Source organism: Cibotium barometz, chromosome 35, assembly GCF_041138505.1.
Source record: "Cibotium barometz isolate CiBa-2024 chromosome 35, ASM4113850v1, whole genome shotgun sequence".
NCBI lineage: Eukaryota > Viridiplantae > Streptophyta > Polypodiopsida > Cyatheales > Cibotiaceae > Cibotium > Cibotium barometz.
The window spans coordinates 20,486,837-20,505,702 of record NC_141080.1 but is presented as its reverse complement, the minus strand read 5'-3'; the positions used below and the strand labels follow the sequence as shown (position 1 = coordinate 20,505,702).

Below are 18,866 nucleotides of genomic sequence, written 5' to 3'. Positions count from 1 at the left end.
CCTTTGGGCAAGCGAGATCGAAATGAAGAAGCTGAACCCAGTGCTAAGAAAGGCAAGCAAACAGAAGAGGTGATCACTCGTCAGAGGAAGAAAACCAGGAAGCCGAGGAAAAAGTACAAGACATATGACTATCCAATGGGGAAAGATCAAGGTGAATACGATCTTGTGGAAGACCTTTCTAAGAGGAAGCCAGATATCACTTTTGCCCAAATGATTGGTTTATGTCCCAGATTGAAGAAGGATTGGCGACATGCTGTGAATCCAAAGAAAAAGATGGGAAAGACCTCTGGTAATGTATTAACTATTTCTGAACTTCCAGATATTTGTCCTTCTGTTGAGGCGTGGCATAATGGTTTAGACCTTGGTGAAGCTTATATTGATGGTGGTGCTCAGATCTGTGTTATCACTCAATCTTGTACGGAGAAACTAAATCTAAAGGTAACTTCCCCTTCAACTTTTCGAATACGGATGGCTAATCATGCAAAGGTAAAATGCTTAGGAATGGTGGCTGATTTGAATGTTGAAGTATTCAGTACTCTATGTAAAGTGGATTGTCATGTCATGCCTGCGGGATTAGGGGCCTATCCTTTGATTTTAGGGAGACCCTGGTTAAGGAAGGTTGGGGCTATTCAGAATTGGAAAGATGGAGTGATTACTGTACATGCTTCTTCAGGGAAAAAAATGAGTTTTGATATGGTGAGTCGGTCTGAAATCTCTGAAGTTGAAAAGGGAGAGGTAGAAGATGAGTCATCTAGTAGTAGTGAGGAAGATAGTAGTGCAACTTCTGAGAGTGATATAGCTGATGTAGCCTTCGTAGGAGGGGTTGAAGATTTGCATTTGGGTAGTACAACCATCAATGACAGTGAGGAAGAGGATAGATTTGAAGAGATAGAAAGATTTTTGCAACCAAAAAACTATGCAGAGTCATCTTTAACTCTAATGGAAGAGTCATTATCTTCTGGTCTATCTCCTGAAGAAAAAGAGGAATACTGCAGAGTGCTGAGAAAATATCCCAACTTATTCATCACTTCTTGTGAGGAAATAAGAGGATTCAAAGGGAAACCACTTAGAATTGAATTAAAAGAGCATGCAAAGCCAGTATTTCAAAGGATGAGGAGGTTGAATCCCAAACAGATTTCAGTTTTGAAAGAGGAAGTAATAAAGTTACTTAAGGCTGATATTATCTTTCCTGTTGGTCTTTCTGATTGGGCCAGCCCAGTGGTTATTGTGCCAAAGAAAGATGGCAAATGGAGAATCTGTGTGGACTACAAGCCTTTAAATGCAGCAACAAGGGCCAATCATTATCCTCTTCCTCATATTGATGACATTTTGGATCGAATAGCAGGCCATCAGATGTATAGTCTGTGTGATGGATATTCTGGTTACTTCCAGATTGCCATAGCTCCAGAAGATCGAGTAAAGACTACCTTCCTTACACCGTGGGGTTGTTTCGGCTACAAAAAGATGCCCTTTGGGCTCAAAAATGCACCGTCTCATTATCAGGAAAACTCCGATCAGGTATTGGCCCCATTCTTGGATAAGTTCTGTAAAGTTTTCATTGATGATATATGTGTCTATAGTGATCGTGCTGTACATAGTCAGAAGCTTGATGAAGTCTTTCAAAAATTGGATGAAAGTGGTGGACAGCTGAACCCAAGAAAGTGTCATCTAGCACAAGGAAGAATTAAGGTTCTTGGACACATTGTGTCTGAGAATGGAATAGAGCCAGATCCAGACAAGATTAAGGCATTGATGATGCTGCCCTCTCCTTCGACCACAAAGCAATTGCATACTTTCTTACAGAAAGTAAAATATTTGTCACGGTTCATTCACATGTTGTCACATGCATTATATCCTCTTCAGCAAATAGTAAAGTATGATCCTTTAAAATGGACTGATGAGAGTGAAGAAGTGTTTGAGGCGGTAAAAGAAATGTTAGGACAGATTTCTAGTGTGAAAGCTCCTGACTTTTCCAAGCCGTTTTATGTGAATCCCTCAGTTGGGGTGGATGCAATAGGAGCTGTATTATTACAGCAAGGAGAAAATTCTCGGTATATGCGACCTGTGTACTATGCTAGCAGAGTCAAAACTGAAGCTGAAAGAAGGTACACAGCAGCTGAATTAATAATGGCCAGTTTACTTTTTGCTTGTAGAAGATTCAGATCTTATATACTTCCTCAATCATTTGTTGTCTTGACTAGCTGCACCCTGTTACCTCAGTTACTGAATAACACTTCTCTTTCAAAGTGTATGGTTAAGTGGATAACTGAACTTCAAGAGTATTCTTTTACTTTCCTTGTTGAAAAATCTACTAGAGCTTCACTGGCAGATTTACTTACATATAAAGACGGTCCTATATTGGTGAAGGAAGTTGATGATCATACAGTTCCATTGGAAGAAAAGATGTTGGACAATGCTTTTGTTCTTCATTTTGATGGTTCTTTCAGGAAAAGTCTAAATTTAGCAAAGGGAGGCATGGCATTATATGATCCTGGGGGAAGGCTAGTTCAGAAGAAAAGTTTTCTACTCAATGTTAGTAGCAACAATGAAGCTGAATATTCAGCTTTACATGAAGGCTTGAAGGCATGTCTTGAGAAAGGTATAAGAAGATTAGCTATTAAGGGTGATGCTTTGTTGATTGTTAAACAGATACTTGGTGTTTGGAAGACAAAGCATGCTCATCTCAAGCATTGGTTGTTGGCTATTAAAAAAAGGTTGAAGCAATTTGATGCATGGACATTACAACATGTGGAGAGGGGGCAAAATGTTGCAGCTCATGAAGCAGCTCAGGATGAAACTGAGGTGTGTCTGAATGTGGTAAGGATACAAGAACCACTGTTTAGAGGTAGAGAATTTTTGGCTAAGGTTGAGAACTTTTTGTTGACTGGGAAAGTTTCTGATGATCTTCCCAAACAAAAGAGATACAGATTTGTGAAATCCTGTGCACCTTATTTTATGATAGATGATGTCTTATACATGAAGGGAACAGATCTGATTCTCAGAAGGATACCCTGGCAAGAGGAAATCATGCATATTTTGGAGACTAACCATGAAGGCATATGTGGTGGTCATTTTGCTTTCAAGATTATGATGAGGAAGATTTTAACTGAAGGTTATATTTGGCCTTCACTCCAAAGAGATATCCGGCATTGGTGTAGGTCATGCCTACAATGTCAACAAATGGGTAAGAGGATTCTTCATCCGGAACTCAGAAATGTCATGATAGCTTATAACATTTTTGAAAAATGGGGGATTGATGCAATTGGTCCTATGCCAATGACTGCAAGGAAAAGTTGTTATTTGTTGACTGCTGTTGATTTTCTATCTCGTTGGGCTGAAGCAAGACCGGTGAAGGCAGTCAATGCCAAAACAGTGTGTAAGTTTGTTTACGAAGATATTTGCTGCCGTTTTGGGGTTCCTTTGGAGCTTGTTTCTGATCGTGGGCCTGGTTTTCGAAGTGAGCTAATGGATCTGCTTTGTGAAAAATTGAAAATCAAGCATAGATATTCTTCTCCGCTTTATCCCCAATGTAATGGTATGAACGAATACTTCAATGGGAAATTAACTAGTATAATGGGAAAGATGATCAGAACACATGAAAAAAGTTGGGATCTAGTTGTACCTTGGGCATTATGGGCATACCGAATAGCAGAGAAGGAAGGCATTAAATTCTCTCCTTATCACTTAGTCTATGGAAAGGAAGCACTTCTACCATTGGATGTAGAAATACCTGCCTTGCAATTTTTGATGAAAATAGATGAGAACCCAGACTTAACCTATACCAATAGGTTATTGGATATGCAAGAAGCACAACTAGACAGAATGAAAGCAGTGGAACACTACACACAGGTTCAAGAAAAAAATCAATGGAAAGCTAATCAGAAATTCAAAGACAAAGAAATCAATAAAGGAGACTTGGTGATGAGATATGACAGTAGGCTGGATTTCACATTTAAAACTCGATTTGTGACTAAATGGGAAGGGCCATACTTTGTGATCCAAAAGTTTGCCAATGGATCATACCAGCTGGCGGATTTGGATGGAAGTCATCATAAAAATAGAGTAAATGGTCTGAGATTAAAAAAGTATTTTGTGAGAATTATGCAGGTAAGTTCATGTGGACCAGTCGTCATGAAGACCAAACAAATAAAAGACCTCATGGATGAGGATATCTCCACCGAAATAACAACTATGTTTGATTATTGACTGCTAGACATTAATGTCTGCAGCTTGGGGGATGGGCAAAATGATAGGACAAAAAATGTATAGACTTTTTTTTGGTTCATGCTTGTAAATAGGGTGTGTGGAAATAAATGAGTGAGAGGGTGTTATGTACATATTTTCCTTTATGAGAAGAATGTAAATTTACTTGGGCCAAGCCATTGGATTTTTTTTCTTTGAAAACCCAAGGAGGTGCATGTATTAAAAATGGCTTAGGGAAAAAGAGAGTTTAGGAGGTATGACTTTTTATACTTTAGCAAATTCTTTTTGGAAGAGTAGTTTAAAATGAAGAGGTGGTTGGGAAAATGACTCGTAATGGACACGAAGGAAAAAAACAAAAATAGAAGATGAGTTCTGGTGGCACCACGACTGGCGACGTGTCAATTCTAGATGTTTACGACTCTGTTCGTGGAAGCACATGCATTTACTTGCTAAATCTTGCATGGAGTCTACAGGCGCTATAAAATACTGGAACGCAGGTCTAAACGGAGGGGAGAGAAAAAAAAAAAAAAAAGAGCATTACGAATTTTTTACTGAGGAAGAATCATGACGCTGAAAGGTTTGCTTGTGACTGAAGACGCTACAGCGGACCTGTGAGACGGAAGGCAAGAAGGTGAAAAAGACGCCTGCAGCAATTCACTTGAAGACACGGCTGTTCTGATTTTTGATGATCGTGATGCTACCGTTGATCATCGTGATGCTCTGTTAAACGGCGGCTTGCTCTGACTTGCTGCTGGATTGGAAGTGATGATCGTGATGTTACTTTTAGCCGTAAGTCTGATGAACGGCGGCCTGCTCCGACTGAACTAATTGCCACGCAACCTGCTGATGATCGTGAAGCTCTGTATGAACGTTGGCCAGCTCGTACATGATCGTGATGCTGTCTCCTTAAAGCTGAAGAAGTTTGGTGTGCTGAAGCGACTAGTTGTTGTGGTATGCTGAACAAGTTCAGAGGTCGTGGGTGCAGTGTCTTTTGGTGGACGATTTGCTGAGCAGATGTTTTCATCTTGACGTGCTGCCAACTGAGAAAGAATGGTGATGTGCCTTGATTCGTTTAGTTGCTGGACATTAAATTCTGAGATCTCTGCTTTGAACGATTTAAGCAATTGATAAAGACACATGTTTTTATTGTTGATGACCAGTCTGGGCCATTAATGCTATGTGAAGAAGAGTTTTGTTGCTATTTATTTTCTTGATCAGAAAATCAGAGATTTCCAGAACTATCTTTTGTTTTTCCATTGAGGCGGAATCCATTGCCTGGTGGGTCAATTTGTCTCAGAGTTATTCTACTCAGAGTGAAGCATGATTCTATCTATTGAGCTCGACAGTGGTATTGAAGAAATCCTTTTTTGTGGTTTTCAAATTGAAGTCATATTCTCCGCAGTGCATGGGGATTACTGGTCTTTACTTTTGCAAGTGGATGAGGAAGAATGGGAGAATGTTCGTTTACCTGCTGAAGAAGACCTCCCTGAATACATTTATCATCTTGAGTTTTGTACAGAAGTTGATGTAATTTGATGGAAAATGTATCTTATTTGTCACCTGAAAGTAATCTCCGTCTAAAGTCTTTGTAAAGGAGTTTTTGTGGGAATATATGTTTTCTTCTTCTTCGGGTTATTTCAGCTTAGTGTGAGGGAAGAGAGTTGGGAGGTAGTTACAGGAAAATGAGGCGCCAGTGACTGGTCTTGTTTGCTTAGGAAGTAGATCATAGTCTTTGCCGTTGGTCCCATCACCGCTAATAAGCGGGTCTCATCAAGCTTTTCCAATTCATCAATGCGTTGTGAAAGCTCATGACCAGTCCAGTCCAATTGTTTAGCAACTCGTAGAGTAGGTACAAGAAATTCAATGGGAAGAATTGCATCTAGCCCAAAAGCAAGCTCAAATGGGGTTGTGCCCACAGATAATTTATAGGCTGTCCTATATGCCCAAAGAACTGAGTGCAACTTTTGCTCCCAATCAGTCCTATGTCCCTCAACAATCTTTGTGAGTGCTGTGCAGAGAATCTTGTTAGTACTCTCAGCTTGTCCATCCTATTATCTGAGCAGGTATAGAAGTATTGTTGTGGGCTGCCCAAAGAGGTACGAGATTATTGTATAAAGACAAGAGTAACGAACATGTCACAGATGATTGAAAATGCTATGACAGCTAATGCGTTACTCACAGGTGGTTCGTCTGGGTTTAAAGGCAGTAAGAAATTGAGCAAGAAAGCTGAAAAATTTGGGCATGCTTCTCATGATGCTAAAGGGTCTTTAGAGACAAAGTATAAGAAGTTGCCAATGCCCAAGAGGACTTCTGAGGAAAGACAGGCTTTGAGAGATGCTCAAAAGTGTTTTTACTGTACTGAAGAGGGGCATATGTCATTCAATTGTCCCAAAAGAACGTCCAAAAAGGACCCTGACAATAAAGGAGAGCCCAAGCCAAAGAAACCAAAGCCTTCTGCAGGCTTAGTTCCTGATCTTGTGGGGGAGCAGCTAGGTGGTGAAGCTACAGAGTTGTGCAGGGCATGGGGCAAAGTGAGAGATCAGAATGCTTTGATCTTCTTTGACACAGGTGCTAGAGCCAACTTTATTTCACCAGATTTGGCTGGCCGATTGGGGATTCGCGCAGAGGAGATGGGGCCGTTACATGAGGCAAATATGGCTTGTCCAGGGTATGCAGAACCCGTTACTCCTATCATTGGGAAGCTTCGGCTTCATTTGCAGGGTTATGTGGACAGCGAGGAGTTCTTCATCATGCCTTTGGATGGCTGTGATGTTTTGTTGGGGATGCCATGGTGCCACAGGGTACATGCGGTGGTGGATACTTACAATAGGAAAATTACTCTGACTCATAGAGGGAAAGAGCATGTATTGGATGTAAAACTCAAAGGGGAATCTGTTCCTATTGTATCCGCTTCGGCGATTTCATCAGTAATGAAAAAGCATCTTTCCGCGTACTTGATTTATGTAAAGGATGCACAGGATGATGAGTCTAAGTCTAATTTGTCAATGTTAGATAAGGACAGGGCTGATTTCTTAAGTGGGTTTCAAGACTGTTTTTCCGAGTCATTGCCAGGAGAATTACCTCCTGAGAGGCCAGAAGATCATGCCATAGATCTGATTCCTGGTAGTACTCCACCGAATAGACCGCCGTACCGTGTTAGTGCAGCCCAACAGGAAGAGATTATGAGTCAGGTGCAGGAGCTTTTGAATAAGGGGTTGATTCGGCCTAGCTCATCACCCTTTTGCTCACCTGTGCTCTTAGTGCAGAAGAAGGATGGTTCTTGGCGCATGTGTATAGATTACAGGGCGCTGAATAAGAATACCATCAAGAATCGATTCCCCATACCGAGGATCGATGACATCTTGGACCGCTTACAGGGCTCCACAGTTTTTAGTCGTATTGACTTGAAAAGCGGGTATCATCAGATACGCATTAGACCCGAGGATGTGCATAAGACAGCATTCCGAACCACATTTGGGTTGTATGAGTTCTTGGTTATGCCCTTTGGTTTGGCAAATGCGCCTGCCACATTTAACAGAATGATGGACAGGATTTTCAGGCCTCATAGAGAGTTTGTGGGCACATTCTTTGATGATATGATTGTGCATTCACAAACTGAGGAAGAGCATAGAAGGCATTTGGCCATTGTGTTTGCAGAACTCAGAAACCATAGATTGGTGGTTAATGGCAAGAAGAGTGAGTTTTTCTTGCTGGAGATACATTTCTTGGGGGGTCATGGAGTCCGTATGGATCCAGCAAAGGTGAAAGCAATACTTAATTGGCCAGCTTTGAGGACCGTGCATGATGTACGCAGCTTTCTAGGATTGTGTTCCTATTACAGGCGTTACATACGGCACTTTGCTGAAATTGCTTCCCCTCTTCATGCTTTGACGAAGAAGGCAACTCCGTTTAGATGGGCTGATCGGGAAATTACAGCATTCAAAAAGCTCAAAGAAAAGCTTACTTCGGACCCAGTATTGGTGTTACCGGACCTCCGAAAGGCTTTTGTTGTCCAGTGTGATGCATGTGGAAGTAGCATTGGTGCGGTTCTCATGCAAGAGGGACATGTCATAGCCTATGAGAGTAGAGTTTTGCAAGATGCTGAGAAGCATTTACAGGTGTATGAGAAAGAGATGTTGGCTGTAATTCACGCTCTTTTTACATGGAAACACTACTTGCTTGGGGCTGATTTCACTGTACAGACAGATCATCAGACCTTGCGTTATTTCCTCACGCAGACTAAGCTTTCAGAGAAGCATATGCGTTGGGCAAACTTTTTGTCAATGTTTCACTTCTAGATTGTGCATGTGGAAGGCAAAAAGAATGTAGTGGCAGATGCTTTGTCACGCAAGCCACAGGTTTCTGTTGTTTCACTTGCTTATCATCATGAGCTTGATGAAATGAAAGAGCAGTATACCCATGATGAGGATTTTGAAAGGTTGTATGATCACATGTCTGAGGGTCAACGGCATGAGCACTATACTCTCAGAGATGGGTTTTTATTGATGCATGGCAGACTGTGTGTTACCAGGCCATTGCGACTCAAGGTTATAATTGAAAGTCATGCTCCACCGTATGCAGGTCATAGAGGTATTGACGCCACGGTCAAAGCAGTGGAGACTTTCTTTTATTGGCCAACCTTGAGAAGAGATGTTGATGCCTTTGTGAGGCAATGCATCGTATGTCAGAAGGTAAAGTTTGACCGTCAGAAGACACCAGGGTTATTACAGCCTTTACCTATTCCGGATAGACCTTGGGAGAGCATTGCCATGGATTTTGTATTTGATCTTCCACGGACACAAACGGGAAATGATGGCATCTGGACTATCATATGCAGGTTCAGTAAGCAGGCTCATTTCATTCCCGTGCGGAAGACAATTAAAGTGGATCATATGGTGAAGTTGTTCATGGAACATCTTCAAGTATCATGGCTTGCCTACGTCTATCATTAGTGACCGTGATCCACGGATGACGAGTTTGTTTTGGAGAGGGTTGTTTGACAACATGGGTACAACTCTCAAGTTTTCATCGTCATTTCATCCACAGACAGATGGTCAGTCAGAAGAGGCTAACTCTACAGTGTTGGATCTTCTCAAGTGTTATGTGTCAGAGCACAAGCAACAATGGGAAAAGTATCTTCCTTTGGTGGAGTTTGCATATAACAACACTGTACATAGCTCGACAGGCAAGGCGCCTTTTGAGATTGTAGGAGGAGGGAAGAAGGTACCACCCATTTTGCATACAAAGGATAAGATCTTTGAGGCTGATCAGTATGTGGAGAGCTTGGATGAAGCTTATCGGAGAGTTAAGTTGGCCCTCGAGAAAACTCAGCAGAAGCAAAAGAAAGCCGCAGACCGTCACAGACGTGATTTACAGTTTGCATTGGGTGATTGGGTTCTTTTGCGCTTTGAAAAGGCTAGACTCAAGAAGATGAAGGGTAAAGAGCGCTTATTCCCTAAATTGAGCATGCGATATTATGGGCCTTTTCAGGTTTTGGAAAAGATTGGTGAGGTAACCTATCGTTTGAAGTTACCAGATCACTGGAGGATTCACAATGCTTTTCATGTGAGTCTTCTTAGACCTTTCCGTGGGGATGTGCCTGAGGATGTATCAGATGAGGCTCAGCCGGAAGTTGAGGAACTTGATGAGGTTCTGATTCCAGAGCAGATACTGGCACATAAAGAAAGGAAGGTACGAGGTAAAGTTTCCCGTCGCTATCTTGTGAAGTTCAAGAACTATTCACCGATGGATGTGAAGTGGATGGAGGAAGGTGACTTAACAGATTCACCTCAGGTTTTGCAGCTTTATCTCGATGCCTTTGAGTTGGAGCCGACTCTTATTGTGGCTCATTCAGGTTCAGCAGAGCATGGGTCTGGAGCATTACCTGATGCTCAAGAGGGGGGTAGCACCTCCACTCCCTTGATACAGACAGGCTCAGATGACATCTAGAGGTCGCTTGGTGCAGTTTTCATCTCACCCGAAGGTACAGAGGCTGACAGTACATCTGTTTATGGGACTTCTATGATATATGTGTACTAGTCACATGGAGATTTTTGTGGATATGTATGGTTCACAGTGGTATACAACTTGGACTATTACTATGCCATTGGTTTGCAGTGAATGATGATACATTTGTATGGCTCAGAGAGATTGGGATGCTGATCTTGCCATATTGTATATTTCACTTTGGATATTTTGATGCATCACCAGAATGCAATCGAGGACGCTTGCCATTTTTCAAGAGGGGGGTATGTCATGGCCCTGTGAAAATGGAACAGTACAAGTGTGGGCATGGTGGTTTTGCAGAGTCAGAATATTTTATGATTCACATGGGGGGTGCCCGGACAGAGTTTAAGATGTGTGGACATCCCTAGGTGTGAAGGGGGGAACTAGAAACATTAAACTTTAATGTTTATTAAAGTTTGCCCCTAGGCCTTAGTGGCCCTAGGGAACTTATTAAAGTTTGGGGCCCTAGGGATTATTTTGGGGAGGAGTGTTTCTCTCTCCTCTCTCTCTCTCTCTTCCCTTTTTGGGAGTCGTGGAGTAAAAGTGGAGGAGCCTTCATGCGCATGTTCACAAGCGTGGAAAAGCACAAGAGAAAGAAGGCGGCTGCTGTTTTCTGTGTACTGCTGCTGTTTTTCTTCTGCATGAATAGTTGCACTTCCCACGTGTGCAGTCCGTACAGTGCAAGTACAGGCGGCTGCTGAAACCTGCTGCAAGCGCTGTGTTCTCTCTGCTGGATACTCTGCGCACAGGCCCTGTACAGGCTGTACCAGCAAGTACACAGCCTGTACCATACTGTACGACTGCCGTACAGTGTACGGACAGTCAGGTACAGCAAGTACAACTGCTGTAGGTGGCGTTAACAGGTGCTGGACAGGACTGTGTACTCAGATTCAGGCAGGTACAAGAGTGGACAGCGGACTGTGTGTGCAAGTACAACTCCTGGCACGTATCCCGAGGTGGTACAGACGGGTACAGTGCTGATTTTCAGATCTGTATTTTCAAGGACAGCATAAGAGTGAACATCAGGAGGAGGATACAGGCAAGAACAAGCACATGTGTGAAGCAGGGTTGTGGTTACAAGTGCCGGCAAGTACAAATTGGTGCTGTTGCTTCCTCCAGTGCTGTTTCACGAGCTGAACTTGGTAAGCCTTGTTTCTGTTCATCTATCTCTCTTTCTACTGCTTGATGTCTGTTGCAGATATGAGTTATCTGGCCCCTTGTGAGAGGAGGGGTATGGCAGATTGACAAGGGTTGAGACAGAGTTTGGACAGCACATGTATGTTTGAGTTGAGATGATGTATCACGCACTTGAGTTATGCCAGATGTATGCCCATGGCTGGCCTGCTTAGTGATCTTGGCTGATCAGAGGGAGGCACAGTGTGTTATTTGGAGACACAGATCTGTGTGCATAGATCCTCTGTGCTGAGAAGGATTTGTGGGCCGTCAGATTGGATATACAGGTCTAAACTCTTGGCTGATCTTTGTTTTGTACTCAGCCATTCATATTATTATAATTGAATAAAGAAATACTGCAAGGGGCGCCAAGCTTTGGGGCCAACAGGTGTCGCTGTGTTTTCAGATTTGGGCACTCTAGCTCCAATCTGCTTTGTTTCACATCTAGACTACAAGTGGACGGGTGACTGCTAGTCTACCGCACTCTGGTTTTCTATCAGAGGCCGGTTTCACGGATGCATGTAGTACACCTGCCAATCCTCTCGTGATCTCGTCCAGTGTGAAACTCAGGTATGCATGATCGGCTGCTATGCCAATGGGCCTACTGGAAATTGTGAAACCCCGCACATCAGGTATCAATGAAGGAGATCCCATCAAGTAGTCCACTGTGCTCGCTCCCCCTTTAGAGTTCCAGTGTGTGAGAGCATTTGATCCTTGCCATCTCGATAAGCCATTGTATATGACCAACCCATGTGCACTCCCGAGTGTGAGAAAATGCCTGCCATAATCTGTGTTCTCCCCCTCATCCTGTGCTGATCTCTGCAACCCTACATCCTCTGCCGTGATCTCCCGGTACATAGCCTCTTGAGTATCATACAGTTCTGTCTGCTCTGTGCCTGTACGTGCATTAAAGTCTCCCAATAGTAATATGTCTCCCATGCTGGCAAACCTCATGATATCATCATATAGTGGTATATAGGGCGACTCTCCTGATGGTGCAAACCTGGAGTGGGCTGGGGGAAAGTAGCATACCGCCACATATAGCTCAACATAATACCACATTGAGTTTATATGACCAAAGTAAGCTAATGGAGTGTAATTAGAAAGGTGATGACCATAAGAGTGTTGCAGTAAAGTTTGAGTGATGCTGATTAGAAGATTTAAAGAAAGCGACTCTGGAAAATGATTATTGATCCTTGTTTTGTGTAAATCAGTTTATGGGATGTTTCATGAGTTGAATCCTCCAAAAGGAGAGTACGTCATTCAGACGGCTGCAGCATCCACATTGGGGCGAATGTTCATCCAGTATGCACGCTACCAGGGTGTCAAGGTAACTTCATGTTTGTGCTATGTAATTGCAAGTACTCTAGATACCTTTGTATGATAACTCCTGGAGTGTACATTTATTTTGTATGTTAATCAGACAATCAATTTGGTCCGGCGCAATGAGCAAAAGGAGGAACTTAAGCTTTTGGGGGCAGACGAAGTACTGAACTATGCAAAAGAAGATGTGGTGGAAGAAGTGCAAAAGATAACTCAGGGCAAGCTAGCATTTGGCGGACTTGACTGCATTGGAGGCGAGATCACAAAGGTACTGGTCTACATGTGATGTGAACAATACACAACATAAAAGTATCAGTGTGTTGTGTAACCAAAGCTGCTTTTTCTGATCTCAGCTTGTAGGAGCTTGTGTGAGAAATGGTGCTACTGTCTACAACTATGGGGTTATGGGAGCATTTCATGTGGAGATGGACTATAAGGATCTCTTGTTTAGGGAGGTTAAACTACATGGTTACTACTTAACCCCATGGATTAGCAGGCTTGGTGCTGATGAGGTAGTGAAGGTCAGTCAAGAGGTGATGGACTTGCTTGAGAAAAAGGTCATTCAGCCTGCATCTGGAGAGAAGTTCCCATTGGAAAAGTTCAAAGAAGCCATAGCTCAAACTCTGGTAACCTTCTTTGCCACTCTACATTGGAATTTGGAGTGCCTGTTATGGTGCCTGTTTTAGTCAAAGTAATTTTCTAATATATGCTTTTTTGTTGCCTAGGATTCTGCTCGTGGTGGTAAAGTGTTTTTGACTAGTTACTAAGGAGGTAACAAGGATAAAGTGCCCTGAGCCAAGCATTTCCAACTTGAGACCATGATATCTTTATTTATACACATGTATTTTGTAAGCTGTAAGCCTGTATCTCAAGCTTTTATTAGCTGCTGTTATATAAACATGCACTTGTATGGACATTTATATAACTTACACATGTATTTTGTAAGCCTGTATTCTTGCTTTGCTTTGAAACTTATAAAAACATTTTTGAATGCATCAAAACACAAGCAATTAAAGAAAATATGAATCGCACCCATAGAAGAAAAAATGAAGCACCTCACCTTTGTTGCATCATTGGCTGAATGCGTAAACAATTTATCAATTTGTAACAGCAAAAGCTTTCTAAAAGAACTTGTATTTGAAGTGATACATGCACAATATACATATTCATTATAATCAAATGGGCAATACTAACAAATCTTTAATACCTACCTGAAACACATTCACAAAGAAAATTACAGTTATCTTGGAAATTACAGTGAAGTGGTGTGTATAATAGCATTGCATTAAAGTATCGAAAGGCAACCGATAGTGATATGTGGCCACATAACAAATTATCATTTATAAACTCACTTGAAATGCTGTACAGCTATGCGTCTTACACACTAACAAATAATGGTATTGTCTCCACGAATATGATCATATAGTAAGAAATGATGCTATTTGTGTCCACTGGTAGGATCTACACACCTCTCTTCATCTGTCGTGCACATATATTGTTTCTTCAAATAACAAAAACTTGGATCAAACGGTGCAAGGATACGATCCATAGGAAGGATGTTCCGGAATGTCTTGCAAAGCTCCAACAAAGTCGATGAGAGATTCAAAAAGGTGATTTGGATGCAATACCATATTATACAACTAATGGTAGTTTACATGAGGAAAATGAATCCACCAACCAGTCTGCATTTGTGGGTTTTCATGAGAGGACTCATCCTTATTAGAAGAAGTCACCTGAAGAGCTTGTCTCTGTGCAGACACACTCGCATCCGTGCATCCACTTTGCCAAATGAGGGTTAGGGCTAGTGTCCTTGTCCTTGGATTTGTTATGCCATTTTGTCGACTGACTCTTCCTTGTGTTAGAACAGAAGATGATGACCAGAGAGAGAGAGAGAGAGAGAGAGAAGTTTCATGCAAAGTTACAGGTATTGGCGGAGAGAGAGATGAGTTAACCTTGATTGAGTGTGCAAAACATCAACTGTTCCAAGTAAACAAATTAAAGTTCACAGCGATAGAAATGCAATGTAGGAGAGGCTCAAAGCGTGATTAAGGTCGCTGACTATTATTGCGTTTTAATCCGCCCAGCAGCTCATTCTTTCCCAACGACAAACATTGCCACTGCGAGAGCAAGCTATGCATTAATATGGTCGCTCATTACTTGAAAGTGACACTCAAGAAAAAAAAATCCTCTAATGTCACAATGTAAAGATCAATAAAACCTGACACTGGATTTCTTACTATATATAAAAGGAGGAAGCTTTTGCTCATGCCAAGTGTCCAAATTTTTTCCTTGCCTTGGGCCCTCACCTGCAGCAACATCAGCTTAACTCAAAGCGTAGAGTCGTCGCCCTCAAGACTACGTTGCAAAGTACAGAGTCATCGTCGCAGAGGCTGAATTCATATCCCTTCCAAAATTCAAATCTGTCTTCGTCTTCACGTCTCCTCCTTGCTTTTGTTGCGATTGCTGGTTGCTATTTGCTGTGGGTGCTCTCTCTCTCTCTCTCTCTCTCTCTCTTTGTTGCTTGCTGTTCTGATTATGTTTGTGTTTGTGCAAGTTCTTTGAGAGATTGTGCTGCCTACCCCCCCCCTCTCTCTCTCTCTCTCTCTCTCTCTCTCTCTCTTTCTTTGTTGCTTGTTCTGATTTATGTCTCGCTCTCTTTGCAAGGGTAGATACTTTGTCTCTTGGGTGAGCATTCTCTCTCTCTCTCTCTCTCTCTCTCGTTGTGCGTTGTTTTTTTTTGTTTATGCAGCCGGGCCGGTTGCGAGGCTGCGCGCCTCCACTCTCCAACACTTTGTAGCGGACACCCGAAAGAGCAAAGTAAGTTGCATCCCACCTCTCTGCAAGGTTTGAACTCTACGTGGGTCACTTGCATGAAACTGGCCGCGAATTTCTCTGCTTCATGCAAAATATATATTTATATTATTATTTATCTATATTATATATGCCCCTGAGTGCAACTCACAAAGAGCCTTTAATGGCGAGCTGTCACGCACTGGGTGGTGTTCATCTTGAGGAGACCAGAGGTACCGTTTCCATAGTGGCAATAAGCTTGCACAGGCATTGGTGGGTAGTGTGTATAGCTAGGAGGTTGGAGTAGCAAGAGGAGGCTGGGACCTGTGCTGTGCCTTGCACATAAGTGAGTCACGGCAGTTGCTTCTGCCATGCACAAGAGGAGTGGTCTGTTGTGACACCATGGGCTTCTTTGCACATAGGCTTAGACACAAGAGGAGGGAAGCCCGAAGCACATACAGCCCAGTAAAAGAGAGAGCGAGAAGGGGTTTGAAGAGAGAGAGAGAGAGAGAGACAGGAGGGAACCCTAGAGCACATACAGCCCAGTAAAAGGGGGAGAGCGAGCGAGATGGGGTTTTAAGAGAGAGAGAGAGAAGGAAATATCGCCCGGACTCCTTCCACGAAGCTCTAAATTATGTACGGATTACGGGATCCACTATGGTTCGTTTCTTTTAGTTATATATAATATAATTTGTGCACCCTCTCTCCTCTCTCAACTTTTTTAAGTGTGATTTTTGTGGCAACTGCATAAAGATCGTGTGTGAAATATCAACGAAGAAGAGAGAGTGCACATGTGTGTGATAGTTTGAGTGAGTGTGTGTGATACTGAGGCGCAACATGAGTTTAGCGATGCCTCAAGGGTGAGCTTTGGAGAGAACATGAGGTCAAAATAAAGATATTTCTTGTTGCGCGAAAAGAATGTATTAATAGCAATATAAATTCATCAAACAAAACACAAAACCTACATAAAAGTTGGGTTTCTATACATACCGTAAAACACCAGTGCTCTCTAAAAGTTCGATAATTAGAGATGATGTTGCTTCTCCTTCCCAAAGTGGAGGGTCTACAATTCAGCCATGAATATTACATAGATTATGGAAAATAAAAATACCTGAATTATAGCAATCTAAAAAATAATTACCTTCAATATCTTGGCCATCACCATAAACAAATGAAAATGATCTCCTTGCCACCTCCATCTTACAAATTATACCCGTGATATCAAATATAACACTCACAACACTAATAATTTAAATAACACTTTAATATCTCCCTCTCTCTCTCTATAATTATATGTTTAGTATTTTGTGCCAACCATTTGAAAGCAACAATGCAACTATTCCAAATGATGCACTTATGCCAATGCAACTTGATTCTCTCCACGTAATCGTGACATCAAGGCATTATAAAGATAGGTTTTGCCTGATCCACCTGGTCCATCAAGGAAAAAAATACCACCCTGGTTCAAAGAAACAGCCTCAAGGATAGTGTCAAATGCTCTTGATTGACAACTATTTAGACTCCTTTCCATGGAAACGGACAAATTAGTCTGCTGAACAGAATCAAACATCATCTCTTCCATGAGTGTTGACATTGGCAACACTTGATCTATTGGGAACAGGCAACCCTTCGAAATCATGCAATCGCTTTCCATACTGTTGTAAGAGGTCTTGCATTTCCAACAGAACTTGATTTCTATACTGTTGTAAGAGGTCTTGCATTTGCAACAGAACTTGATTCTTTGCTATAGAATGGCAAACACCAGGCTACTTGCATCCGTATACAATTGATTAGCTTTGAACCATTTAGTCAAAGATGTTCTTTGGTTTCTGTCACAACTAATCACATCACGCAAATCATCTTGATCATTGAATATCACATTATTCTGCATTGGGAGATGGACATGCAGCCTTTGTATATCAGGCTTTTCATCATGGAAATCATATTGGTATATACGCTAGCATGCCTCTAACGCAAACATGTACCGCGCATCCAAATATTGACTAACCTCATCAATAACTCCGTGTGAGTCTTGCAACTCTATAGTAACTCTATCATGTCCTTTGTATACATACTTATATAAATGCTTACAGCAGTAATAGTAGAGCATACTTCAATGATGTTAATATATGGGCTTTGTACCTCATAGACAGAAAAGGGTTATATGGAACAACCCATCAACTATCCACCCTTTGATCCTTTACCTGTATGAAACTACCGTCTCTCCACATGTAAGTTGGATATCCATTGTCATCAACACTAGTAGTCTCACAAAAATTTCGAGGGTATCAATGTTTACACCTCCCATTGACCATGCAAGGAGAACGCATATTTAGTTTCCCACATGGTCATGGATGTTACAATGACTAATTATGGTATGCAACCCAGGAAACATCACCTTATCAGGAAGTTCAGCACATACCAACATATCATAGTGTGTAATCTTCACCAGTTTACTTCCACTTTCTAATATCGATAATATATGTGCGTGTGGCAAGCCTCTTTTTTGAAATTTAATAACAGACACAAATCCCAAAACCTTTCCAAATATTTCTTTTTTCACCAATAAGTGCATCATGTCCTTGTGTTTCTCATAAAAGACTCGAGCTGTCAAGTCAGGTCGATCTTGGGGTCCCTGACCAGGCAATAAGGCATTGGTTATTTCATCTCACTTAGGATTGCAAGTGAAGGTAATAAACAGGTCAAGTTTACCTATCTTCCTAACAATTGTCATTGAATCTTGGTACAATTGATGCATATATCTAGGCCCCCCGGTATATGAAGATGGTAGAACTACCCTCCGCCCAGCAATGCCTCCAGAGACTCTATTAACCCCATCACTTGAATTAACTATATCTGCAAGACCTTGGTATACTTCAGCACACAATGCTTTTTGATTATTATGCAATAGCCGACCACCGTGCAGAAGGCAGGCATTTGTATCTCCCCTTATTTATAGTCTATATGCATAATATTGCCGTTGAGTTACGGTCTTTGTATCCTCATTTGAACCTTGTCTACTCCTACCGTTGAGTGGAATTCCAAGGTGCCAACCATCCTTGCCACAAGGAAATAGAAGAACATATAATAGAGGCATATACAAACGGTGGAGGTTGGATATTTTTTTATAGCACCTGTGCGAGACACTATCTGAATATCTCTATGTCCCACATGTAAATCATCCCCTTGACCCGGCATGATAGCAGCTACCTCACTTCCTGTAAGAACTAAGTATTGCCTTGAAGTTGATCGTGATTCAGTATGAGCATTCTCAGATCTGCATGTGGACTTGACTGCAACATTTCTTTCATTGTACGAAGAGCACAACATGCGTACGGATTATATCCATACATCATTGTTTGCAACCTCTC

At 41.9% G+C, this 18,866-nt stretch overlaps 1 protein-coding gene across 4 annotated transcripts in view; it reads left to right on the top strand.

Moving 5' to 3' along the window:
- LOC147618210 (uncharacterized) overlaps window positions 1-13,650 on the top strand; it is an 86,382-nt gene extending 72,732 nt beyond the window's left edge. For all 4 annotated transcript variants that reach the window (XM_086774652.1, XM_086774651.1, XM_086774650.1 and 1 more), the window contains exons 4-7: window positions 12,597-12,712; window positions 12,806-12,973; window positions 13,059-13,331; window positions 13,431-13,650. In XM_086774652.1, the coding sequence (XP_086630778.1) occupies window positions 12,597-12,712; window positions 12,806-12,973; window positions 13,059-13,331; window positions 13,431-13,472 (599 nt within the window). In that variant the 3' untranslated portion in view covers window positions 13,473-13,650. The remainder of the gene's footprint in view (window positions 1-12,596; window positions 12,713-12,805; window positions 12,974-13,058; window positions 13,332-13,430) is intronic.
- Window positions 13,651-18,866: the final 5,216 nt, after the last annotated feature.